The 27,448-nt window shown below is 46.5% G+C and overlaps 1 protein-coding gene across 1 annotated transcript in view; it reads right to left on the minus strand.

The window, feature by feature from the left end:
• Window positions 1-3,127: 3,127 nt before the first annotated feature.
• LOC135377909 (hemocyte protein-glutamine gamma-glutamyltransferase-like) overlaps window positions 3,128-27,448 on the minus strand; it is a 33,667-nt gene continuing 9,346 nt past the window's right edge. The window contains exons 2-15 of the mRNA XM_064610655.1: window positions 21,708-21,861; window positions 20,418-20,621; window positions 19,154-19,423; window positions 18,970-19,088; window positions 16,309-16,416; window positions 16,063-16,240; window positions 12,150-12,288; window positions 11,986-12,089; window positions 10,349-10,517; window positions 10,190-10,287; window positions 7,577-7,864; window positions 6,658-6,818; window positions 4,659-4,795; window positions 3,128-3,440 (exon numbers count right to left, since the gene is read on the minus strand). Of these exons, the coding sequence (XP_064466725.1) occupies window positions 3,299-3,440; window positions 4,659-4,795; window positions 6,658-6,818; window positions 7,577-7,864; window positions 10,190-10,287; window positions 10,349-10,517; window positions 11,986-12,089; window positions 12,150-12,288; window positions 16,063-16,240; window positions 16,309-16,416; window positions 18,970-19,088; window positions 19,154-19,423; window positions 20,418-20,621; window positions 21,708-21,837 (2,247 nt within the window). The 5' untranslated portion in view covers window positions 21,838-21,861 and the 3' untranslated portion in view covers window positions 3,128-3,298. The remainder of the gene's footprint in view (window positions 3,441-4,658; window positions 4,796-6,657; window positions 6,819-7,576; window positions 7,865-10,189; window positions 10,288-10,348; window positions 10,518-11,985; window positions 12,090-12,149; window positions 12,289-16,062; window positions 16,241-16,308; window positions 16,417-18,969; window positions 19,089-19,153; window positions 19,424-20,417; window positions 20,622-21,707; window positions 21,862-27,448) is intronic.

Raw genomic sequence — 27,448 nt, forward strand, 5'->3', positions numbered from 1 at the left:
TGCAGCATGAATTCATTCATGGCGATCTCCTGATGGCATTCGATTTTCGATTTAATTGTGATAGTAGCTTCTTCAAACTTCATTCATTCGTCTTAGCGCTATGCCATGAAATGATGAAGTGAATTGCAAGTGCCGAATAGACCAGACGTCAGAAACATTATTAATATCTTTTGTTTCTCGGTGCGAGATCATGCATATCGGCCCCGGTCTGAGTTCAGCTTCTCGGTAGCAAAAATTTAGGCTTATTTGAACAGGTTAGGCGAAGCTCAATATTGAGTTGATTGGCACTGGTTGACAAAAAATGTGACTTTGGGGTTGTTAGATGACGCGAAATTTATTTTCTGTCGTCAAGGGGAACGTGATGTTGGTTAACTACATCAAACTGGTTCGTAAGGTGCGAAAATATTGCAAGCACACTCGTCTTTATTAGTCGAAAAGCGGAAAATCCACGATCCGGTAGATTGAAGCAGATAAGCCTCAGGTCGGGAGCCGCTCATATTTCTAACAGAGACTGTTCTTCGTCTAGACACCGTCCTCAAGATTGGCATCGTATTTAAAGTATCGGGGGATTACGAGTTAGAAAACGTGCAGGACATTGTGAGTCACAATTCCCCGACCAACTTTAAATACAATGCCAATATTGAGGACGGTGTCCAGTAGAGGAACAATCTCTGTTCGCATCAGCGGCGGCTCTCGGGATAAGGTGTCTGCTTCAATGTGTCTTTATTAGACTATATGAGTTGTGTGTCATCGCTGCTCCTAACAGGAACTGTTCTTCTTGTCGAGTTCTCTACTCCTTGCTGAATGTCAATTACCCCGTGTGTGTGTAAGGGGGGGGGGGGGCTCAGTTCCGGTTCAGCTCAGCAGGGGTGCTTTTACGGACACGTTCCTTTGTAACCAGTAAACCATTTCTTGCGGATATTGTCCTTCCGTTGCCTGGGATAGATATGTTTTTCTGCTTTTTCTAATAAAACGGCAAGGAAATATCGTTGCAATGTAGCGTTACCGTGGTCTATTTGGAAGTCCGACAATGTCAATATATCTGCGGCTTAACTGAGCGCTCGCGGTTACGCTTAGCGCGTGTGTTGTCATGAGAGGATAGAGGTCTGCGCTGTGAACAGATGGTGCAACGAGAAGCCTCGCAGAGAACGCTGGTTCATTATAATGGTGATGCTTCTTTACGGACTTCTTCCTGTACTACCTGTCCTGTCATTTATGTTGCACTTGAAGTATAGCAGACACTAAGGTTTGTGATGACAATGGTTTTTCATTTTTCTGATGACGTTACTTACGGTTTAAAAATGAAAGAAAAGCCATGTCCTTTTTGTCCTTCCTGATCGTGTATAGGAATAGAAGTGACACAGGGGTAATTAATCACGATCAAAATGATCCAGAGGATTGAGGTCGTGGATGAGTGCATCCTGCAAGCAATGTAGTGTCTTTCAGGATAAACCAAGGGCTCTGCATTCCCCACTGTTCATGCAGTGTTTGAAGTAAAAGGATGTGGTATACACATCGCTAATTGGAAGTAATATTCCCAGGTGTCTCGTAGATCCCTAAGTACGATAAATGAATATCAAATCCCCGTACACTAAACTCGATGCACATCTTCACTTACAGACACTTCAAGCTGTGCTGCTTCTGTTTGCGTTGACCTGGGCTAGAAGCTACAGTCATACAGTTCAATACCTACAACAGATTCCAGTGGCTCCAGTTCATGCGCCCGTCGCAGCGCAGAAAAACTTTTTGTTTCCTCCTCCCGTGGTGGCTCCTCCAAACCTGCAACCAATTGGCCTTCCTGTCATCGCTCAAGCACCTCTTGGAAATCCTGGCGTAGTGGTACAAAGTGGGACAAAGTTTCTACATCCATTCACCCAGGTTCTTCTGCCGGCCCCAATACAGGTCCAGCCGAAGCATCCACATGTCCCACAAAGGACAGTCCTCCTTCCAAGTTTCCCATTTCAACCCACTGGGTATCCCATAGCTCATCCTGTGGTCCTTCTTCCAAGACCCGGCATCATACCTCAATACCCCCCTCCGTACCCAAAGCCCATCCAAGTGTTCCCTGTATTGCCAAATGTTACGCTGCAGCCAGTCTTTGAACCAATAGTGAAACCCGTCACCGGAAATGTCATCCCACTGCCGGGCTCCAGGTTCAGTGTGGTGGTCCACCATCAGACAAAGCTGGTTCAGGTTCCATCTGGTCCGAAGGCTGTGCTGGTACCGCAGGTAGTACCTGTGCTCCCAGCTCCAGTGGTCCCAGCTCCTACTGCTCCCATTCCACCAGTTGCACCGTCACCTGCTAAACCTGCGCCCACCTCGCCCGTTCCTTCCGGTGTCAAGCAGGTGCACGTCATACGAGAAGTGATACGGCCGACGTACATTATCCAGAAGAAGCCGACCAAGCTGAGCAAGTTTAGAAAAATCAAGCTGTTAAAGGGTTGCAGCCTCTTGAAGAAGTTACAGAGTGCCGCAGGACACCAAGATGAATATTATGATACATCAAACGAGCATCAAGTACACTTCGATCAAGGTACCTACGGTTCCTCATCATTGAGAAATGATGACTGGAGTTCATTGGGAAGCTTTACGAGGGACTTCGCAGATTAATGGCATGAAGGTGAAATGGTGATAGAACAACAATAACAGCAACAAATATGTGATGACAACGTCATAGACATGTATTGAGTGTTAGCTGCCTACATACTACTCTCATGGTTACACGGAGAATGCGCAGGACGCAAGCCACATTTCATGCATAACGACGTTTTAATATGTAGGCGAGAGCAGGACGACTCCTTTGCAAAAACAATATTTCTATTCCATGTGGTAGCCGATGTATCTGTGCAGCAAAGTGCTGGGTTCCACGTAAAGGTCAGAAGAAGAAAAAAAGAGACCGTATTTTCCTCGCACGGCGCATTCGTCTGACAAATAGCGCAAACATTTTTGTAATGTATATACTTTTCAACGCCATGTAATGAGTGAATTGCATATAAATATTCTAAAATGGGTACGCTTTGCAAGTTCTTACTGTCCGACTGACGGACAATCACCCTACGTCTTACTACTACTTCCAAATGTTTACTACTGACCGACTACATTTCGTGGAAGCACAAGAGAGGAAACATTGGGTGTACAACATTTATTCTTTCATTAACAGTGTGGCGACACGCCCGCGGTCCATTAAGTTGTGGGCTAAGTGGTAAGGCCAATTGCAAAAATCTCAAAGCATTACGACACTGAAAAAATCTCGACATTTTCGTTATGCCGCAAATTACAGCATTAGCTTCAGCTGCCTTTATTCTTGCACAACGACATCTGCGGAGCCTTCAACGTTGAAGAGCTCGCGGCAATTGAAGACTGCGACGATCTTGCGTGGTCCAGGACGCCGAGGTACGAGAGTTTGTCGGTACACCCACGAACTTCGCGCTCTCACATTCCTAAAACATAAAAAGAAGTTTCGATATATTTGCCGTGTGAGAAGTTCGAAGAAACTATTTTGTCTCTCTCAGCATATCACAAGACATTATGGGTGTGACGTTTACGAGTCAAGTTACCGTGTCGAAAATGTAACTAAGTTAATAACGAAGTTCTTCAGCCTGAAATGTAACTGACAGTGACACAGTGACTGAGTTACTTTAAACAAAAAGAACGAGTTACTTCCAAGTTGCTTCGGACACAAAATAGCATTACGCAGGTGCAGCGCGCGTGAGCAGTTGAGTTAGACCTTGAGTTGCCTGCGAAGGAGTGCAACACGCTTAAAGCGTTTTCGTTTATGTCCAACGATAGACCTCTCCCTGTTTGGAAACAAATGACGTCATAGTGTGCGACAGCGCCACAAATTTGGTAGAGTTGAACTACGTTCTAAGCTAGAGATGAACAAGGTCGCGCCCGAAAGCCACGGTCTTGAGGGGACTACGATGGTCCCTGAAAGGGACGCGACATTCGGTCCTATACTTTTCTTTCAATGAGAGGCACCGAACAAGTGCCCGTTCGTGGAACCCAGCCGTCTCCTTCCGATTTGTTTCGGTTTCAGTCTGTCTACCAACGCCATGATGACGTTTCTCTGGTAGAAGTCTATTCGAACGCTTTGCATCTTACTCCCTGTGGGCGCACAATGGTTCGGCTCCATTTCAATGGCAGCGGTTCTTACTTCCTGAATAAAATACTGTCATTGACTGAACATCACGCTTTATGGCAAAAAAAAAAAAAAAATGCCATGAAGGGACCGGAGAGAAAGCAAAAAAATATGTGGACGTGAGTGAAAAGCGAATTAGAAGTAACTTGGAACTTAACTTAAGTTACTTTGGCAAAGTTACCTGAAAAAGTAACGAGTTCCTCTGAAAGTTACCACGGGGCAAGAGTAACGAGTTAGGTTACAAGTTACAAAAAAAAAAAAAAGAACTTAGTTACAGTAACGAGTTACCTCGAACTCTGAAGATAATTACATAATATAATTACATAAGATTCTGAGTTACCGATGGTGCGACTGGTAGGTATGAATCACGTTGACGTTTACCAGCGGTCTGCTAAAACTCTCTACTCCCAAAGAACGAGAGGCATCTTGAACGTACACCACCTACCACCATTCCGACATCATGGACATATCACGTGCGTACGCGGTTACAACGAGACACTCGTCTCATACTTGCACTTACGGTAGTTGAAGGACGAAAGCATTTGCGATTCCTGGACCCTCAATGGTGCACATGCATTCCTGCAAATCTTGATCCAATGGGTTTTGGAAACTAAGGATGGCATTGAGCTGCCTCCCCACTCTGACATCACCTTCGATCTGCGAGCAATATAGATATAATAAGGTGTAATAAACCAGTAAAGTGTTACGTCAAGGATACATATAAACCTACAGGATATAGGATAGGTGTAGCATACAAAATACACGATTAGGTTCTTCGCTGGTTTACATACAAACAAAAGAAGAACATCGGGAAATACACAATAAGTCATATTTCACGAAATCGAAATTTTCAAACTGCAAGGGGCGATGCGCCTGACTGCTGGAGGAAGCTATGCCAAGTAGAAAGACGATTGTATTAGCGTGCCTCACCATATATTATACTGATAATCTCCATGTGTTTTTACGAGGGAGTGCTGAAAAGTTATCAGCCCGACAAGGAAGAACGCGACCTAGAGTCATGGACCTTTATAACAATTGGACGTATTCACCTCAACGTTCAACGCACTTGGCACATCGTTCCTAAAGCTTCTTTAACCATTGAAAAGAGAAATCTGACGTCTGCTCTCCGAAATCTGCTTCGGTTGCTCCTATCACCTCCGAGTCCTACGAGAACTCTTTTCCGCTAGAAGTTCTGGCAAATTATTGTACCAGAACAATCGGCGGCCATGATAGTCGCAACATACAACAAACTTCTATCCTCGAGTCATAAGCCTGTGTTTCCAATGGGTACCCAGTCACATCGGCCTGCACGGAAACACCCGCGCAGACGCCTTAGCACGTCAGGATCATGGGGACGTCACCTTCAATAACTGTTCACTACCACTTTCAGCCTCAGCATGTCGATTATAGATATGCCGAATCCTCCACAGCGGTACTCGGCAGTTTCAAGAGGACGCTGTCCGATTGAACGATCATCTCCGGTCCATCGACCCGTCGATGGATCTCGTTGCCACACACCACTGCTCGCGTCGAGAAGCGTCCATTCTATACCGACTACGACTTAATGTCGCCAGGACACCTCTGCTTCTCTATAAAATGAGTATTCTCCACTTGCCCCAATTGCGCTGTTGAAGCTGATATTCCACATTTTCTTCTCGATGCCACAGATTCGACACCCCCCGAGCCACTCTCAGACGACGCCTACTCGAGCTGCGGTGCACCGACTTTTCTCTGGCCACTTTGCTCGGCGCAGTACAACATCCCACACAGCGGTCTGTGACCAAAGCAGTTTTCACATTCCTGAGGTTTCAAGAACAGCCTGTGAACTCAAGTCGTGCCATCTCATTCTTCAGTGCCCCATCCTCACCCCTCGCCCTCAACGCATTAACCTCATCTTCTTCTTTTTAGGTAATCTTTTTTCTTTGATCTATCTCATCCTTCTTTCACCGTTTGTTAGTAATCTTTTTTTTTGAAGTCATCTTTGTCTTTAATCTATCTCATCCTTGTTTCGCCGTTTGTTAGTTTATCCTTTATTTCCTAATTATTTTCTTCTTTTATTCTTCTTTTATTTATTTTTCTTTTTTCTTTGCCGAATAGCAAGCCAACAGGTCTTCTTCTTCTTCGTCTCGTTCTTTGTGTCTATACCCGTGGTCTATACGATGACGAGATCGCGTTCGTGTAGCTGGAAGTCGGTAGGGCCGAGAACTTTTCAGCACGCCCTATATCATGGCGGTTTAATGATGGACTCCTTCACATAGCTCAGCTACCGAAAATACATGTGCCGTATCTCTAGAACCTGATATGATTGTTGTGCCTTTAAACCGGTTTCTCGTCGGATTCTAGTTCGGATATGTGACCAGCTAGGAAAGATACATTTTTATAGTGTGCGATATGTTAACGCGGTAAGGCCATAAGCTTTTCCTTAAAAACATTGTTGTGAAAACCGAAAAAGTGGAACGTGAGTGCGTGTTCCAGTTTTGCTATCTGTACTCGAGCACAGGCCTATCATTAGCACCCACCTGTACATTGAGGCGTGGTTTTTCAATGGTAAAGTCGTCTTCCTCGGACCACGTCTGACGTGTTTCTTGAATATTGGCGATTACGTAGATTTTCACCATGGCATAATCGACCAATTTGTCCAAATATTCGTGGGGTTCCACCTTCATCAGCAGGACTTCCTCTGCGAAATGAGTAAGCCATTATTTTTAGCGTATCCGAAGGGGTCGCTTCTCTCTAGTATTATCCAGACAACCGCCGTAACAGGTCCACTGTTAATCAACCTGATTAATTAAACAATGGGCACATCTCATCCTTGCATAAGGTCTTACATACGTGGTTCAATTGAAAATGCCCCACGTTCACCTGCTTTTGCCAACGGCAGTTGATAATAGACTATGGAGCGTTATCTATGGTCACGTTTGTCCGTAGCATATCTTCTGAGCAGGTCGCATAGAAATGGCACGCATGCAAGTTACTGAGACAAAGTAGGGTTTGTGGGAAAAAATAATGGTCAAAACTTTTCAAGAAGTTCGAACTCGGTTGACCTCGGAAATGCTCGAGGTACTCGCATGGACTCCCCTTTCACCAGCTCCGGTGGCGCAGCGGTAACGCGTGCGCTTGGAGACTGGGAGGTCCGCGGTTCAAATCCGCGGGCCGGCTGTGCCGTCTGGGGTTTTTCCTGGGTTTCCCTCAGATGTGTAATAGGCGTATGCCGGCACAGTTCCCCTGAAGTCGGCCCATGGACGCAGCTATCCTCCCCCCGAGCGGATTCCGCTCGGTCTTCCACTTCACCCTTTCCTCTCCTCCTCTCCACCACCTTTCCCTTCCCGAGAAACATGCCGCCTAATCAGGCAGGCAGACCTCTCGGTTCCTCCCAACGACACTCCTCCTCCGACTCCCCTTTCAAGGTCCTCAAGAACTAGCGGGAAGCGAACTTACCATCTCTGGGTTGTAGCACAAACGTTGCTCTCTCCCTCTTTATTTTTCTGGCGGATATGCCAGTATAGTAGACCGATGAAGCAGACAGGACTGCGTTCACTGTCCGCTGCTCGTTGCTCTGGTTTTGCATGCTGAGGACTATATCGAAAGGCTTCCCAATCTCGATACTTTCGATATCGTGCAGCTTCAGAATCACGTCCTCATTTTTTTTCTCTGGCAAATCGAACAGGAAGGCGAGTCCTCCGCTTCGAGCTGCATTCAATACTACCATCCGCTCTTCGTCAGTACCTAGAAAAATAACCATCGCCCTACTTCAGTTAAACCTCATGCAAGACAACATCTTTCGCCCTAGGGACACCATTTAGCATAGATTGTTACCCGTTACCCGTCACAAGGAAGACCCGTTACAAGTTACCCGTCAAAAGGAACTCGTTACGAGTTAAGTTATCGTGTGAAAAAATGTAACTAAGTTAATAATGAAGTTCTTCAGCCTGAAATGTAACTCGCAGTTACGGAGTTACTTAAAAGAAAGAACGAGTTACTTTCAAGTTACTTCGGACACAAAATAGCACTACACAGGTGCAGCGCACGTGAGCAGTTGAGTTAGACCTTGAGTTCCTTGCGGAGGAGTGCAACATGCTTAGATCGTTTTCGTTTATGTCCAACAATTCGAACGCTTTGCATCTTACTCCCTGTGGGCGCACAATGGTTCACCTTCATTTCAATGGCAGCGCTTCTTACTTCCTGCATAGCATACTGTCATTGATTGAATATCACGTTCTGTGGCATAAAATGCCATGAAAGAACCGGAGAGAAAGCAAGAAAATAAGTGGACGTGAGTGAAAAGCGAATTAAAAGTAACTTGGATCTTAGCTTAAGTTACTTTGGCAAAGTTACCTGAAAAAGAAACGAGTTCCTCTGAAAGTTACCACGCCTCAAAAGTACCGAGTTAAAATGCACCAAGTTACCAATACCAAGTTGCACATTTTGAATCACTAGACGGCCTTTGCACAAATGCCTATATTCTTACGTATTGCACAGCAAATTGGTAGTGTACTCGAATAACGACACTTGTAGGACTACATTGACTCATTGCACGTTATCGGTCGACGTAGAACGTGTATATATACGTGCAGTCATGCAGGAGGTATTTACGCCCGTCCTTTGCAGGACTGTGGGCCTCGCACTTCTAACTTAGGACGAGGGCGATATCATCGTGCGTCGCATGGGTTCTTGTTTCTGGTAGGTGAAAACACTAACTTAGCCAAAGCGAAAAGGCGGAATACGTGCTTTTTGTGTCCTATCAGTGCATACTTCACTTGTACAGAGCCTCAGCCATACTTGTGTCCAAGGCTGTGGCCTCTGACGCGATAAGGACACCTGGTAACCAGACATGAAAACCGGTCGGACAAACCATAGGGTGTGTTCACACGAGAGACCGGAGCAGAGAGAAATCCTCGTGACGCGAGTGACGCCACGCGGACCGTTTGTGTGGCGGAGGCGAACGGTCCGCGCTCCCTGATCTGGTCGCTCGCGGACAGGAGTGCGCGCATTTCCATGATGTAAGCTGTGACACATGGCTCTGGAGCGGTGGTAGTTTCGGTACCGCAGGCCGCAGCAACACCATTTTCTTATCACACTGTGTCTTGCAATGACCTTCTGTCACGGTTCCTGGGCATGTGATTACTAGGGCCCGGATTTTTAGGCATTTGTCTATATAAATGCCTAGAAATGCCTAAATACGACATTTTCGGGGTTGCCTGCCTTTTTATTGACTCTATTAAATTGTAGCCCTTTTTAACATTTTTAGACGGCATAAGAGCCTTTTTATTAGAGGTATAAGTTCGAGTGCGGCTTTCAGGCTCGTGCTGAGTGCTGCATTTTGCTTTTCGTTACTGCGTGTTTGCGCCTTTTGTTCCTTTTTTGCGTACATTTGATCCAAAGATTTGGCCTCTCTGGGCCTTTCAAGATCTTCGAGGGCGGAAAACTAAAAATATTATTCAATATAGCGTGTTTCACGGCTGCCTCAGCGTACATGTACCAGACGCCAAGGCTTGTATGGTACTGTAGCCTTTACACGAGCAAGTTTTCCTTGATGGCGCATTCTGAAAGACCAAGAAAGCCAAAGAGCGTACCAGATTACCGTGCCTATTTTGTTGCTTTTTATTGCCTATTTTGGTATTTTTGGGGGCCTAAATGCCAGCCTATTTCCGTCGTTTTTAGTGCCTAAATTTCCAGGCCCTAGTGATTACACCTACCCTACAAACACATGGTGGTCCGATCGACTGGCTTCATAGGTATATCGTTACCAGGTGCCCGAATCGGGTCACGGGGCTACAGCTTGCGCGTTGCACACAAGCATGATTGGTGCTGTACGAACGTATCTAAGACACGGGTACTACGGTGGTCCTGGAAATTCATCGGTTAAAGGTCGGCTTTGTTAAGAGTACTATGCAGATTACGAAACTGCCGTCCTAAGTCATTATTCGGACCATGCTCTTGTTCTGACAGCGGGGGTCCTAACCGGAACATTACAGGACCATAGATTTTGAATCTTTCTCTTCTGTGTTACGAGACAATTTTTCTAATAAAAGTTGATAATCTTCGTATAACCTTCTTTGATCTTGTAGGAGCAAGTGATGTCTTCTGCGTCCTCGATGCCATCTTTCAGGTCCACATTGGGCTTCTTGGTTAAGACTCCTAGACCAATGCTGAACAAATGCAAAATAAGTTGCAGAGCTTTCACATTGCATATCAACAGCAGCGTCTTACTGATAAGTGAGAGTCTTTTGACGTGTCCACCCGAATGAGCTGTCGGGGTCTTCTTTCCAGTGCACCACATCAGCATTCACTTCAGCAAACACGAACGGGGAGTCGTACATGTATCCGATTTCTCCTTTCCTAACGGCCGCCACAGAACACGGTCCCACTTGGTAGAAACCTTGATACCAAATAATTAACACGGAATTATTAAAGGGTTTGAGAAACCATCTCTAACCGCATCTGTTTAATGCACTGTTTGCAATATTGTAGTCCACATATTCAATGCACAAGGCCATACTTGACTCCGGTGAAAGCTAGTTTTGTAATAAAGTTTACAGAAAATGTGCTTTCCAAAGCTCGGTCAGCTCAGTATAGACAGAGGGAGACGCCAAGCAGGTAATTTTCCTGCGGAGGAGTAGGCAGTTACCATGGGATTAGGTACGCTTCGCCCCTTCCTGCTTGGCACTGAGGGAGTGAGCGAAGGCGTCTCTCTCGCAGTGCCAGAATTACGCTATGCAAGAGGCCAGCTGTCTGCGCAGCTCCCTAGCTCCCTCTCTCCCTTATTGCCCATGGAGCGAGATCATTGGTCCCTCTCCCGAATAAGCGGGCAACAACTCAACCTAAAGCCAGACTTGTACGTATTTGGAGTATTGTATTTACAATACTGTATTTTAAATACAATTTGCGGTGTTTTGGTACTCTACTCAATACTTTTTGTTTTGTGTATTTGTACTCTATTTAAAATACATTTTATGGTATTTTCTACTCTATACTCTAATTACATGTTTTGGATCTCCCTCTCAAGCTTTGTGTCTCGTCTTTCCATTATCTTGCTTGTTCAGTGGAAATTTCCTGAGTCCCTCGGGCTTGACCCGGATAGTGACTCTAGACCCGGACATTGGCCCTTCTTAGAAGTCTCCATGTAGAGATGTGTGTACCCCCGTGTGTACTAATCCTTGGCCAGTGAGGGTTCTATTATGTGTGCCCTGACGCGGTGACGCCGAATTCTGACCTCGCCGAGCAGGGACCTGCTACAAGTTTGCTTTGTTCGGGTCGTCACATATATACTTAGTGGAGTTATGGTGTCTCTTTGTCATATTTTCGGGGCTTGTGTTTAGATGACTCCTATCACACAGCGGCGGCTAGCGTAGTGCGCGGGGTTTAGGTGATTCATGTGACATAGCGGCGACTTGCCGCATTGACCAGTGACCGGTGACTTTTTGCGTTCAAGGTAAATAGTACCTTAATTGTATTTCAAATACTCTTTGAAATATTTTGTACTCTATCTTAATTACATTAATTTTCATGTATTTATACTCTATCTTAATTACATTCTAACGTTAGTATTTATTATCTTATCTTAAATACATTTTTGAGTATCTTGTGCATGTCTGCCTAAAGCGCACGTGGTTTCTCCTGTGGCCCCATGCGGAGAACCATGCCGGTCTTCGAATATCCCCTTATTTCTGCCTCCTGAATGGCGAGACACTTTGGCACGTGGTTTCTCCAAATTTTAGCCTCTCTCATGCGAAAGGACAAACTGTCGTTACAGGCATCGGCAGAAGACTTTGACATACTAGGAGATAAATCCTTTAAAAGTGGAAGAATAATTTCATCTCTAAAAGTGCCTTTGTGGCTAAACTCACCATCGCTCGTCTCCTGTGGAGTGGCGTCCACTGCTTGCCATCCCCCGTAACCTGGTGGGAGATCTAAACGTGCCATCCACGTTTCGTTCCACACGTGGAAGTTCCTGCGTTTAGTGAAGCGGTGTGAAATGCATTCCGAATGAAGGAACGCCTTTCGAACTAACCACACGGAATCTTTCGCATATTTCTTCAGTTCTTCGCCATCTTTGTCGAAGTAACGGTCGATGGTGATGCTCTCGTCCGTATCGTGAGCAGATGCATAGCAGGTTACAGGACGCGAGGGGATACCAAGGGCCCTGCACACTATGGGATATATCACATAATCCGAATAAGCGATTAGGCACAAATTACTCCGGGGATACAGGTATCAAGAACGCGACGAGGGACTTAGTTGGCATGGTGGCCATGGTGTATTCTGCGAGTTTAGGATTTGTGGAACTCCTAGCAATGGATTCCGGCCAAGTTATTTTTCCATACTGAAGAAACGCCGAGCTTTTTCGCAGCAGGGAGGTTTTAAATTTGCAGTGAACTACCATGGTTTTTTTTTTTTTACAGTTGGCTTTTCTTAGCAATAGGACATGGGATATGATAGCGGACCTTTCATGTTGTAAGAGAATAAACAGTGACTGAGGAGGCCGTCTTCATTTTGGCATATTTAGGTACACGGCGGACGCCGGTAATGGTCCGTGAGTGCGTTGATGCGAGCAAGTTGGTTTTGCTCATAATAACTCATGGCGTCAGATGCAGACAAAACAGAGGTCCCAAGCAGCACAATGTACTGAAAGTAGAGTGCAATGGGGGTGGACAGTATGTGTCTTATCAATGTTCTTTAGTTTCATGGGTCTATTCAAGCCCTTCCACCTACTCGTTCAGCCCCATTGCACTCGAATTTCAGTACATTGTGCTGCTTGGGGTAATGGTCATTCTGGTAGGCCTAAAGTTTGGCTAGGTATGATATCATGACGAATAAGCGCTACGAACAGGGACAAGGCATCACTAACAATTGATAAGGCTTTATTGACTGATATCGAACTGAGCCGAACTACGATGGGGAGTGAAAGGAGGAAGAGAACAAGAATGTTACGCTATCTAAGACGGGTTTTGACCGATAAGCTGTAAGCCTGTTGAAATCATGGGCAGCTGGAATACGAATCCTTTCCGAAAAGTTGCCTAAAGCTCAATCAGCACTGGGCGTATTTCGGTTCGTGAAAGTGTGCGTATACCGCGGGTGTGAAATCACGAGGCTAAACCTAAACTGCATAGGAGAGGCGAGAAGAGCGTTAACGTCTGCGTGATCCGCACCAAAGATATATGTAAACTGGAGGAAATGCATCGGCCCCTGTTCGCGTACCCAGCGTAATGGCGCTCCGACGGCTAACTTGTGCGCTCTGTGCTTTATTCGATGGATAGAACAGCATGAAGTGACAAGTCCGCCATATGTTTTGCATCACCAGTGGGCGTTTAAAGTTTGGCAGATAGTTTGTTCTGTCACAATTTTCAGAACTTTGCGATTACGTTTTGTTTTAAATGTCGGAAGGCAGCTACAGAAACGTACGAAATAACGCAAAGCACAAGTCAAGTGACTGTCTAGCTCGGAGCAATGGATTCCTGGGCAATCACGTTTCAAAAGTGGCCACCAGTCGCTGGGCGGTGATCCCAGGCAAGGATGCCCTTCCACGAGCACGGGCGACAATACCGAGCGTGTGCGTGTGTTTCGCTCGCAAGACCATGAACAGTTCTACTGGTGGTGGTGGCGGTGTAAACAATTTGCCGTGACAGTTCTACTTCGACGTAACTGACCGCTGTTGAAGCGAATCCGGCGAGTCAGATCATATTTGTACCGATCGGTAAGTGATTCATGATGCATGATAATGCTCGGGCGTATTCCTCGTCGATTCCTGACTAGACTTTCACATCAAATATCGCTGTAAATAACAGTGCCACTCTGCACTCGCGGAATTTGGCTGACTTTTCCCCGCTCCCCAAGCTGGAAACGGTCTTCAAAGGAATTCCTTTTGAGAGTGTGGAACCTTTGGCTTCAGTATTAGTTTTATAGTATTGAGTTTACGCGGAGTTGTGGCCTAACAGAATAACCGACTTACTAGCAGACAACAACTTTATTGTGAGCGAAAAAAATAAGAAAAAAAACAATTATCAAACGGGACTGCACTGACTCATCGCAGGAAGGTCGGGAAAAAAACAGGCGCCTTTGACCGCATTGGCATCAGGTGGAGCTAGAAAATCGCGAAAGCAAAATGGCGTCATTGCTGATAACTCGTAGCTTTACGTCGTGAGACAACTGTGATCATGAGCGACGCCAGTGGTCGATCTGTTAGCATGCGCCGAAACCTCAGTACACGGCACACCGTGTTTAACGTCTTTCGTAGAAGACTGCATGTCTAAGCGACTTGTATACCCTCCACCATGGGCGCCGTCACGGGGGGGGGGGGGCTTTGCCTCCCCCCCCGGCTTCCAGATTTGCAGGGTTTCTGAGCCAAGATAATGTAGTTGCGGGCGCAAAAATTCTGCCAGAATGCCAAACATTCTGCACTGTCCCCCCCCCCCCCAACTGGAAAAAATCATGGCGGCGCCCATGCCCTCCACCAAGTTGCTGGCATTTTCGGTCGGGTTCAAACCAGCAACCTTCGGGCGGCAGACACGTTACCAACTGAACCACCGAGTCTGGCGGTATCATTACTTCTCTGCGCATCTTGGGGACAAGATTTCGAATCCAATCTTATTTATGGTGTCTTCGATTGGTCGCTTCCGATCGCTCTGGAGCGACGTTTCATCTTCGACTGGTCGGAACAAAGTGCTCTCACTGCATTCGACTGGTTCATTCGGAGCTCTGTCGTCCAACTCGGAGCGCTCGCTCTAGAGTGCTCTCACCAACGCCGTCGGAGCGGTTGCGAAATCAGGTTGGGTTCCTGTCACGTGACTGTGCCAGCTTCCGCTGAGCAGTGTTTCTGTTCCGCCATGCATGCCATGTTCTGGTAGAGCTAGGGGCCACTCAGGTTTTTGCGGCGGCGGCGGCGACCACCGCCACGTGGCGTGGCGGCGTTTGGCGGCGCCTGGATGCGTGCGCGAGATGAGCAATATACGCTTCGTATCCCATTCGGGGAGCATCCAGATGACCAGAATGTACGGCAACACTGTGAGAGATCACCCTCCCTTACCCCTTAGAGCATTTAGAGACCCTGGTCGCTATGTCATATCACCTTACCACGACATACTACTATTCGTTGTGCACCTTACAGCGTAGAGTCCCCGGAGACTCCTTCGCAGGCGCCAGACGAGCTACAGTGAGGAGTCGAGTGTGGAGTTTCACCACCTTACGCTTCACACTGTGAAGTAGGTCAGACTTCGTAGAGGAAAAGATGAAAAATGAGTTTTCTCTCATTTTTGCAGGAAATTCATAGATTTCACTGAGTTTCGCGTCGGCCCAGGACGCATACTAACCCCCCTGTCCCCCACTCCTTCCTGCTGTCCTCTCTCCATCCGTCCTCATCTGTACGCCGCTCATAGCCACAGTTGCTTCGCGGCGCTAACACGAAAGTAAAAAACAAACTAAAAACAAAAAACTGAGTTTCGCCAGGTTGCAGTGGCGGCGGAGCCGCAGAAGAGGGTTGCGCTACAGGCGAAAACTGCGTGGCGCGCAGTTCTAGTTCTGCGTTTTGCGTCGTCGTTATTTTGACTTCGAGGGAAACACCAGAAGTCACGTGAGTTAACATTCCCTTTCCTCTCCTCTGCTCGAACCTGCCGCGTTCGGCCAACACTATGGCCAACACTATGGCCAACACTATGGCCAACACTATGGCCAACACTATGGCCAACACCATGGCCAACACCATCTCGTGCACGATTCCTCCGGCTCGGAGTATTGGAGCGATCAGTCGAAGATACCATTAGTGTTTGGCGATGGGAGTAGCACACGAAAGAGAGAAAATAAGTCTGGAATAGTGAGGAGGCTAACATTGCCGTTTTCGCGTGAGTGTAATCGTTCTGTCCGATATCATATTGATATCGGTTACCTACTGGCATGATGAGTATAGTATTTAGGAGCAGTACATAGCACACCTGTATTATAGACTCCTGCAAACACCCAGCATTGACCGTAATTGACGGGCTCTCCGGACGACTTCAGATACTGTTCCAGAATAGCGCTGCTTCCAGTCCACATCCAAGGTGCTGTGCCGTCCTCGTAGTTGCCCGTCCAGTTGCCCGTCAATACGCCGCTGTCATCCGCGCTATTAATCTGCATTGTAGTACAGCGCAGCACTACAGAACCGTTGCTACGGTATAGCTTTCGCGGCAGATCCTTACCATAGCAGAGATGGCTCGAACAACCTTAACTGGGTTTGACCTCGCGGCGTAGGTCAGGTTTGACTTGTCCAATATGAACATGCAGGCAGGTAGAACCATATCAGCGAACTGAAATGCATAATCGACAGTACAATATGCTTAAGTATTCAGCGGTAGCAGGTACAGGATTAATTCAACTGAGAGTAGGTACTCTGAGTGATGTAGAAAAGGATAAAATCTAAGGATGATTCAGAAAAGTGGGGGATGACCAGGGAGAGGGTATTGGAGAATTTGCTTATAAAAACGCAGTCAGTGCCACCAGGTAGTGTTGGTTCAGTAGTTAATCTAAATACCGCGTTGAAGGAGCACAGCAGCCACACACACACACACACACACACACACACACACACACATAAATGGGATGATGATGTGGTTGGCACAGCAGCCACTTGCAAGTCTAGATTCCCATTCTATGAGCCATTGGTACGCAAAATGTACTTGAAACTTCTGTCCTACACTCTCTCGAAGCATATCTCGGGGAGCTGTTGCAACATGCCCAGTTACTTCTGATTCTCATGCTGAGTCTTCTAATCCGCAGACCATTCAACTCTAAATACATCGCATGGTTTACAAAGCGGTGAAAACATTGCGTGACTTTAGCTATGACTGGGAAGTGGACAGCATCGGGCTTTCAAGTAGATCACTGCACGGGACCGACCTACCCGAAAGCCTGAGTAAAGCCTTCTTTTTGTGGGCCTGGGCCGGGCTCGAGTTTGGCTTTATGGCCCGTGCATTGCCTTTCCTAGATCGGGCTCGAGACCGTGTTTACCTCACTTTTAGTCAGGGTGTCGAACCGCAAAAAATACGGGTTCGGTTCGGGTTCGGGTTCACGTTGTTTTGACTTCGTTCCGGTTCGGTTCCGGTTCGGCCATGCCAAGAATCGAACCGGTTCGCGAACCGGTTCAACGCTTCCGTTTTATATGTTCCATAAAACAGCTTTTATCAGGAAATGCGTGGCTAATAGCTTACTGCTGTTGTCTGCATTGACGTCTCTAGCGGTGAGGTAGCCCTTTAGCGAGAGAAATGAGGAATGGATGAACACTTATTGCAAATAGAGTCCACGCTGTTGAAGCGGTGTAGTCCTGCTACTTTCTGTTCCCAAAATATCTTTTTTCACACGCACAGTGCCAGCAAGATACACTTAAAGGAAGCCTAATAAGATGGACAGCGTAACATAGACGACAGTACTAGCCGGCACACTGCCTTCGCAACGTGAATCGATCTGAAACCGTACTGAAGCATGTCGAAAATAAGCCTGCCAGCATCACTCTGTCCGAGCTCACAGCAGTGTACTAGTTAATCCACAACACAAAGGCAATATGTCACGACACAACTGCACTACCAATAAGCAGAACCACATTTACTTTTCAAGCCACGACCAATCAAACAGGCACCGTTCTGCGTACGCTCCTTCTCCACTTCTCATGTTTCTGACTTGTTTAATTTGTACTGCTCACGTGTAACGGGAAATCTTGGGCGCTTATTTGATCGCATATTCGGCTTGTAGAGCTACATAACTGGCCTACTCCATTCCTGTTTCGTTCGTCCGCGTGGCACCTCGTCTCTGAAGAGTAGATGCCGCACCGCGTGCGTGGGGCGCTAGCGGCGGCGCTCACAAGGACAACTGCGCTTCAACATGTTAAAAAGACGCTGAAAGTATACTTACTATACGTCGTCGTCTCACTGTTAGGTGAAAATTTCTGAAATCCATGATATAGGCGCGTGATGATGATACCAATGTGTCTTCGTTCGGGGATAGAGAGGAACTCTTATGCTGACTTCTTTTATGTCCGAACCGTTTTGTTGCGAACCGGTTACCGCTATTATTTTTTACGGTTCTGCTCCGGTTCGGGTTCAACAGTGTCATGAAAATTTCGGTTCGGGTTCGGTTCCGGCAAAAATAACGGTTCGAGTATGGTTTTCGGTTCGGGTTCGGGTTCGGTTCGACACCCTGCTTTTAGTTACCCACGGTAAACTTTTACAGCCTGCTACACTCGGCCGGGTCGGGCCCAGGCCGCGAAATCTAGAAATTCTTCGGGGTTGGGCCCGGGCCAGGTATGGAGCCGTCGGGGTGGGCCCGTGCGGGTAAACCAAAGGTAGTCCGGGCCGTGCCTGGGCACAAGAATGTGGCCTGTGTAGTGCCCTACTTTCAACTACCTCGCTAAAAATTCCTTCGACGTGAACGAACAATAGCTAGCCGACTAGATGTTTGAAAATCAGTTTCAGTGTGACGAGAAAGATGTTTTGACCTGTTTTGTCTGGTATGGCTTCATCAGCGCCGGAACTATACGAAGACGTGTTTAGCGGCTTTGTTAGTGATTTGGCATATAGGCGTTTTTATCAAAATATTGTACCGATGGAAGACACACGAGGGCAAGTTGTTCATCTTCGTGTTAGATGCCCGCCTGGGATGCCACTCAGCACAAGTGGGCTTTCATCGCTACGCGTATTGATAATCACTTATTTGCTAGTCACTCTATTAGGGTCAATTTTCACCACTGTGATCCGTCGCGTAAACTCTTTTGCTTTGAGTGCTGTGGCGGTGGCTGTCATAACCGTTGTTACGTGCGAGACTTCCCTAAATGTTACCATACCGTCTCTTTTAACATTTGCTATACGTACCTGACCAAATATCCACTGTCGTCCATGAGGTTGCTTCCATGATCCCATGTAGATTTTTCCTATATCATTCAGCACATATTCTCGGCGATCTTCCTCGCTTTCCATGTAAACTGCATCCTCTTGGGTGTCCGGAAGACAATGTACGAAATGAAAGTATTGCCATTTGACTTAAACCGGTACGCACCTTTGCACCAGGGATTGAATATGACGTAAATGCTTTTGTCGTATCTGTACTTGGATTTGGCCTTGGGGTCGTTTCTTGAACGCCCCAGAACCGCGAGGTTCCAAGAACCTATGCTGACACTGGGCGGTATGTGGACCTGAAGTGTGACGACGCTTCTGTCGTGCTGGGAGATGCGCACGTCCCAGTGGGTTGGAGCTCGACTAAACTCTCCCTTATTGTCAGGGACAGCGAGGCTGACAAAGGTGCCTTTACTCAGCTCTGGTGAGGATCCTGGAAAACCAATACGTTTCATTCAAAAGGTGTCCAATTTGTATCGATCTTTTGTTTTAGAACAATGCTGTTACGTCGCGGCAGACGATGGTCTATAATGCGACACAGCCCAGTCCGCCAAATCCCAGTTCGCCGAATGCTACTACGCGGATTATCCGCCAAGCGGAAGGTCAACCTCTTTCGGCAAGCAAGGAAACGGTACAATACCTTTCCGGCGAGATGGGTATGGAGGAAACAGACCGAAATAGGAAATGAACAAAGGGGTCGAAGGACAATGTTCTACAAGATGAGGGAGTGCAGGGAGTTGTTTGTTGTTTCGGATGCCAGATATTTTATTACGACTACACACACGCACACACAGAAGCCACTATCGTGAGAGGCGGCCGGCCTATCCCAACGTTGTAGCTGGCCATCGGGATTCCTCAATGCCTCTATCATAACTTATTAATAAATTACAGCCAGAGCATACTCATTACAAAAGTAACGAAAGGACTCAATGAGAGATGAACGAAGAAAGAGCACGACGTCCCACGAACAACTCGTTCGGAGAACTGATGATTAACATATGGCTCATTCGAGCGGTTGGGACAGCAGTTTTGAAGGTCTCCTGGCCTTCGATGCATTCGGCGCTTGGGATTCTTCAGATTGGGACGACATGAAGACTAACCTCAAAAACATGATCCTATCATTTAAATATGTGACCACACACAACACTTGATCAGATTTTATCATTGTACACTGGCGCATTATGACCTCTGATGTTATTGCGCCAAAAACATCAAACATCAAAAACACGATCCAGTGTGGTATAGGAAGGCAAATATATAAAAATGAAGAAGAAATGATAACAATATGGAAACACGAAGAGTGCATCCCCTGAAAGCAATATATACGCTCATCATCCTCCGTTTTTGGCGTCGGTCCCATCTGGATACGGGGAGTCCGATCCGTTTCTATAAGATCACTTCATCTGAGTGTTCAACAATGAGCATACCGATGCTGAAATCCAGTTGTACGGTGTCTTTTGCAGGGTCATAAGGCGTTTTGAAGCGGATGGCGATGAAGAAGGGTTGTCCCCTGCGTAGCACTGGGCTTGGGTCTTGGCCTTCGACCAAGTCATACATGTCCGTGTGATGATGTCGCCCATTGTCTCTCGCGTAAAACTCCAGCCTGTCCACTTCTATCGCAGATACTGGTGCTAAACAATGAAATATATTTTTTGAGAAACAACAAATGTGGGGCATCATATCCAGTTTCAAAGCAAAAATCTTGACAGCAGAATGGGTGTCGGTAACCTTCCACAGCGAGAGAGACAATATATACATATACGTATATAGTATATATATAAAGCTGGGCAGGTATTTATTTTATTTCGTGATTTTTACTCGACTGTCAGCTCACCAACCTGGAGATCGGCGAGCTGATATTTCTTATCAGTTCTGTCATTGTTGTGATGATACTTGGGCCCGTTCGGACTCATAGTCAAACGAGTTCTCGTCTAGCGGGCTTACATCTCCATATTTTTTCACCGACCATCATCATCATCATCATCATCGTCATACTCAATAGCTTTGGCAGTGCATTGAGCGCGTGCTCACTGCTAGTGGGGGAAGCGCTGCTAAAGCCTTTGTTCCTTTCTTTTTTCCTTGAAACCTTGAACTCTTGTAGCAAAAGGCGGGTCTTGCTCAACGACTCCTCTAACACTTTGCTCTCCCCGACGAACTCATCCGCCCTCTACACAACTCCACCCTCTATCCTCCATCCGTCTTTTTTTTTGCTATAGTCGTGACGTCGCCCACTTCTGTGTGGCCAACAACGGCGAGCCGATCCTGCCATTACCCCCTTTTTTTTTCTTTTTTTATCTTCATAAACATATATCCCCCCCCCCCCTTTGAGAATGAGTCTGCACTCTTAAAAATGAACTTCACCACATAGCACGCTCCTAGCCAACCATCACCCCGAATGACAACGTTCTCGCCCCTGATTTATTGAAAACGGGAGGAGGAGCTTATTTTGTGCCGTGCATAATGGAAACAAAATAGGCTCCTCCTCCCGTTTTCAACAAATCTAGGGCGAGAACGTTGTCATTCGGGGTGATGGTTGGCTAGGAGCGTGCTATGTGGTGAAGTTCATTTTTAAGAGTGATGAGCACGGCCCTTTGCTTCTCCCGAGGGGCAAGCAAAGGGCCGTGGTCTGAGACTCGTACTCAACTTTTATGCAAAATAGGCCTTGAAAATACAAGAGACGCGAGATGTCTTTCTCTTTCAAAAATATTGCAGCATACCTCGTGCTCTTGCTTCTTCATTTCTACGCCGCTCATATTCCCTCCTCATGCGTGCCAGGTTTGCAGCCATGTGGGCCCTATGTTCATCCGAATGGGGTTGATTGACGTGACGGCGTCCATGTCCAGGCATCTTTCTAATGCGAGAACTTTGTTACTGGAACGAACAAAGGCACAGATAAACAGCCGTTTGCATGCATGATACTAACTAGAACATGTACGAATATCGGAGTCGTCAACATGGGTTCACTGTTTACATTTCTCCGCTATAGACATTCTGAGATGGCAGATGGCAGGTTCCTTACAAGAACGTGGTCATATTGTCCAGTGCAACACTATAATTGCTTCATTTTTAGGATTGCTGTGAGTCGTACGCGTGTTCCGATACCTACCGACTGTATAGACCTTTGCATGCGTGTCCGGTCAGTGTACCTTGACAATAGAGAGAGAAGAGTATGCTTCTTCAACACATAGCATGTATAGGGGATCAGTTAGGGTTCGGAGTTCATTTTCTGGCATATTGGGAGGGCGTTTTTCGTATAGTTATGTTCCGCGAATTCGAAGTTTTCTGCGTTTTTTTTTTTTGTTGTAAAATTGAGTTAATATCCGAAATCCGGACAAGAAGCGACGGTAGAAATATGGCAGTCGTCGAAAAAGCCAGACAGCGGCGGGATTTGAACCCCGCGCCTCTACTGTTCATGTTCTAAGGCAGTGATTCTCAACTTACGTTATTCGAGGGAACCCGTTCTACGTTTTACCTAGTTACACTTACCACTACAGTTTTGGCGCACTATAGCCCAAGTTTCTCGTGCGCCATAAAAACTCCAATGATCATAATCATCATCATCAACCGTGAACGTGCCAGCACGACCTCAAGGAACCTACTATACACTGGGGCAACTGTGTACAAGTGGGTAAGGCGAACTTGATTTTGTACGAGTTGTAAATGATCGAATTTTTAAATTCTGTTTACCTAATTTTATTTCTATACTTCCGTGTTAGCGCCACGGAGCAACTGTGGCTATGAGCAGTGTATACTGTACAGACGTGGACAGATGGAGAGAGGACAGCAGGAAGGAGTGGGGGACAGGGGGTTAGTATGCGTTCTGTGCAGACTTCAAGGGGAACTGTGCCGACATTCGTCTGGAAGGTCTGCCTGAAAACCCAGGGAAAACCTGAAACAGCACAGCCGGTGCCGGGATTCGAACCCGCGTCACCTCCCAACTCAGCGTGCGGAAGGTGATCATCCTAACTAGTACGCCACGCGAGCTGTTTGTTTAACCAATAATTTAATTAATTGCTTATTGTTTCGTCGCAAGATGTCGCTTGAGCTTTCCTATAGATCCCCCCCATTGGACTCTTTCACATTACTTCCTCGCAGATAACACATTGCCACTGATGCTTGAAAGTCCCACGGCCATGTATGCAGGAGAGTAGCTCCGAAGTTTCTCTGAAGTAGCTCAGACTTTCTAGAAGTGCTTGCAACGCGTTTTAAATACAAGTGAAAAGCAAGAGCGTGGTGCGGAGAAATTGTCGAGATGAGTTGCGGGTTGAGCCAATCGATGAAGACGACAGCTGCTGGCTCTACTATTTACAATGAGCGTCAGCCGCGGCAATTGACCGGGTCCTGCGAACACGGTCCGATACCAAGGCTGTCGGAGAGCAAGCCCTTGGGGGCAGTCAAGTTTCACTCGCGGGCGCTGAACAGTATATCCTGATCGCGAAACCTCACGACAAGGTTTCACGGAACGCCTGGGTTCCGCAGAACCCCGTTTGAGAAACACTGTTCTAGGACATTGAGGCTTGTGTTATGTTTGTCTGTTTGTGTGTTCCAGCCTCAGAACAGTTACTTTCCACCTTTCCAATAAGAAGCTACTGTTGTGAAATGACTCTGAGAAATTGCATTGCAAAGACGCTTACTGTTGTCAGGAAGAACTCGCAGACAACGATATCTGTGTTACCATCATCGGGCGACGTGAACGTCTCGATGTCCGGATATTCGTGACATAGTCGCAAGGCAGCCTTCGTTTTGCATGCATCCCATTTTACTGTCTGCATTGCAACAACTAGCTGCTCTTCAGAAGACAATTTAGATGTCACCCATGCCCTCTTGTCTGCTTTGAGGAGCAGGGAAAGTATGATTCACTGAAAAAGTGAAAGGAAGATCCTATAGGCGCTAGAGGTTTTACAGTAGACCTGGGCCGAAACGACCTCAATGCCCTCTTGTCCAGTATAGTGTCACTAAATAGCTACCATATTCAGTGACTTCAATGTCGAGGTGCCGCTTCTAGGAAAGGATGGAGTTAGCTTGCATTACACTGATGGTTCGGGATAAGTAAAACACTGCTGCACAGTGGATTTGAGTCAAGTGATCCCCCCTTCCTTGTCGGGCAGGGAAACCGTCATGCGAGGCAATATCGACACAAAAGGAAGCGAACCCAGTCAACCAGTCATGGCTTTTCTTGCTGAGGTCGCTGTTACTGGAAACCCTGAAATCTGAGTTGCGTTAAATTCTGCCGATGTATGTTTTTCGGATTTTATCGGCCAAATCCGAAAACCCGGAACTCCAGTTACAGTTTACGCAATACTGCAATTGACTCGCATAATTCAGGGTCACCAGCTCCCGTGTGGCATAGTGGTTAGGATGATCGCTTTCCACGCCGAGACTGGGAGGTGACATGGGTTCGAATCCTGTGTCCGGCTGTGCTGTCTGAGGTTTTCCCTGGGTTTTCCGGAGACTTTTCAGACGAATGTCGGCACAGTTCCCTCTGAAGTCGGCCCAGGACGCATACTAATCACCCTGTCCCCCACTCCTTCCTGCTGTCCTCCCTCCATCTTTCCACGTCTGTACGCCGCACATGGCCACAGTTGCTTCGCGGCGCTAACACGGAATGAAAAAAAAAATCAGGGTCATCTGCCACGACACAAATCATGGGTGACACCCCAGTGATGGGACTATGAATTAATTTTGCCTACATGAGCATACTTTTTTCGGGGGCTAGTTAAGAAACGTCCCCTACGGAAGATTTTCAGCATGCCGCCATTTGTCCTTGGCATATGCACGGTCTGTTCTTCCATTTATGTATTTGCAACAATTCCTTTTATTTTTACGATTTCTGAATGAGGGAGATGTGACCCTACCCTCCTCATACTGGTACCCCGCTTACGAAATAGCCATATATTGCACAAATATTACGAGGCGTTTGGTTTGGAGAATGCTTACTAGTGGCGAAATGACAAGTGACAAATGTGTTTCACCCACGTGATTGCTTAGTCCAACGTAGCTGACTTGTCCACAGGAAATTCTTATGGCATCGAGCCCGTTGTCATTTCATTATGTTGCATTTGAAATGCCATTGCTGCATCATCAACAACGAACTGTTTCATGAGGGCATGCGAAAAACTAACAACAACAACTTTATTTTGTGATTACGAAAAACTTTTCTGTTTGGGATACATCTCTCTCTCTCTCTCTCTCTCTCTCTTTTTTTTTTTTTTCAAATGCGTGGCCGAAATACTTTATAGTTCATCTACAGCTTGAGCCTAACAGTGCTTCGAAAAGTGTCTTTAAATGATAATTCAAATGCATTCCATCGAAGCACTGTTAGCCTCAAGCTGTCGATGAACTGTAAAGTATTTCGGCTACGCATTTCTGAGAAAAGGGTTTGAACTTTTTTGGAAGCCCGTGCAGCTGATCCGTATCATAAACAGAAAATGTTACACAAATGGCTGCGAGCTTAAAATATTCTTTCTGGGGCATTCATTCTGGTGGCGCCATCCTAAAGTTCCATTTCTTTTTGTGTATATATTGAGGCATACGGCCAACCCTGACGCTACGTGTATTTTTAGGTTTGTGTGTGTATCAAAAGCGGCGAAGAAAGAAGCACATAAAGCAGTACGCCTGTTCCCTTCTCTGTATACCTATTCTCGTTCACTTTCCAAGAAGGTCCTATCGCACGTCACTATTAACTTTGCTTCTCACAACAGCGTCTCTATGCGTAGCGGTCTGGATTTGCTCCTAATGGTGAGATAATGGTGAGCTCCTAATGGCTCCTAATGGTGATCAGTAGCCTAATAGCAGAGGCAAAGGAAAGAATCAACGCAACAGCCTCATTGTTAAGCAGTCAACCCTCGCTTGGCTGACCTTTCCCCCGTTTTTTTCCCCTTTCGTCTAATAAATATATTCCCCCCACACCCCGCTCGTGCACGTGTGTGGATCAGCTGGGGAGACCCAAGTCTAAAAGAAAGCGAAGCCCGGGATACGGGCTGTTGTGTTTTCGTAGTAGAGGGCCCCCCCCCAGGAACCCCACCCTTCTGAAGCAGAACCTGGCTGTAGGTGCACTGTATCAAGTGACATTTACACGAGGAATTCTGTGAACTGCTGTGTAACGTCCTGGGAACATTCATGTCACAAAGGAAGCTAACGGGAAGCTGCGCCCACTTCCGTCTTATTAGCCTTTCTCCAAATGATCGGTTTTCCCACCTCTTTTTGACTTTTTGACATACCTCGGTCACTGTAGGGTTCGGATCCCGGGATTTCGGCATAATAAATTTTGGCTTTCTTGACATGAATACTAGGCGGCATGGAGTGACTTTTGGTTTCAAGTATCCCTTCACCGAAAAATATCATTTGCAATCCGAAACCGAACCACGTGGCAAAGATTTTAGCTGCCGACTCATGTGAACCGCGCAAGCCGTGGCCGAGAACAGCCCTCAAGTAGCATTAGAACTCCTATACGAAATCAGAAGGAGTTTTCCGGTCTATATAATGCTAAAATACTGCCAGATTCTCTCTTTGCAGAATCTCCTTTTCTTTTTCTTTTGATCCTCACGAATATGTTTTAAAGTGAAAAGAGAAAATGGAGACAGCCTTTTCAAAAAGTAGACCCGGCTGCTCCAGACGAGAACACGACAGTTACTGTGGAGGAATAAAAGGGGAGAAATGCAAAACTCACCATTCCATGTATTCTCACAAGCGACATTCCTCAGAATACTCCAGCGGAAGACACGAAACACTTCATTGATTTTAGCTGCAGCCAGGGGCGGATTCAGGGGGGGGCGATCGCCCCCCACAAAACGTCAGTTTATACATGGGATTTCCATCTCTCCCCTCCTCCCCTCCTCGCTCCGAGAAAGAAACCGCCCCCTCCCCCCAACCGAGGGTCTGGATCCGCCCCTGGCTGCAGTGTAGGTACAAGTGCTGAACGTCATGTCTTCCCGTGCATTGCTAACGGTGAGAAGTATCCTGGGCGCAGCCACAAGATATTCCGTAGCAGACGACAAGAAGAGACGCATTCCAACGCAAAGTCGATATTCCGGCACGGTGCGAGTGCTCAATATAATACGCGAAACGTTTGCCCGGTGACAACTTTTTTCTTGTAAATCTACACCCAATTATTATTATTATTATTATTACTATTATTATTACTATTATTATTATTACTATTATTATTATTATTATTATTATTATTATTATTATTAACATATTCTCTTTTTTTTTTCTTCCACTAGAATGTTCCGTGGGGATGACAGGAAACGCGCGCTGTATTGCAATTTGTGATAGGGTGGATGTGCAGGTGGATACAGTCCTATACGGCATCTTGGGGATAGTTGCGAAAAAATCCCGATACTGTCCCGGGATCCCGGGATTCACATTTAGACATCCTGAAATCCTGGGATTGTAAAAACAGCTCGTGATTCCGAACCCTATAGTTACTTATACACACTTAACCGGAAATCTCGGT

The sequence above is a fragment of the Ornithodoros turicata genome, chromosome 1 (genome assembly GCF_037126465.1).
Source record: "Ornithodoros turicata isolate Travis chromosome 1, ASM3712646v1, whole genome shotgun sequence".
NCBI classification, from domain to species: domain Eukaryota; kingdom Metazoa; phylum Arthropoda; class Arachnida; order Ixodida; family Argasidae; genus Ornithodoros; species Ornithodoros turicata.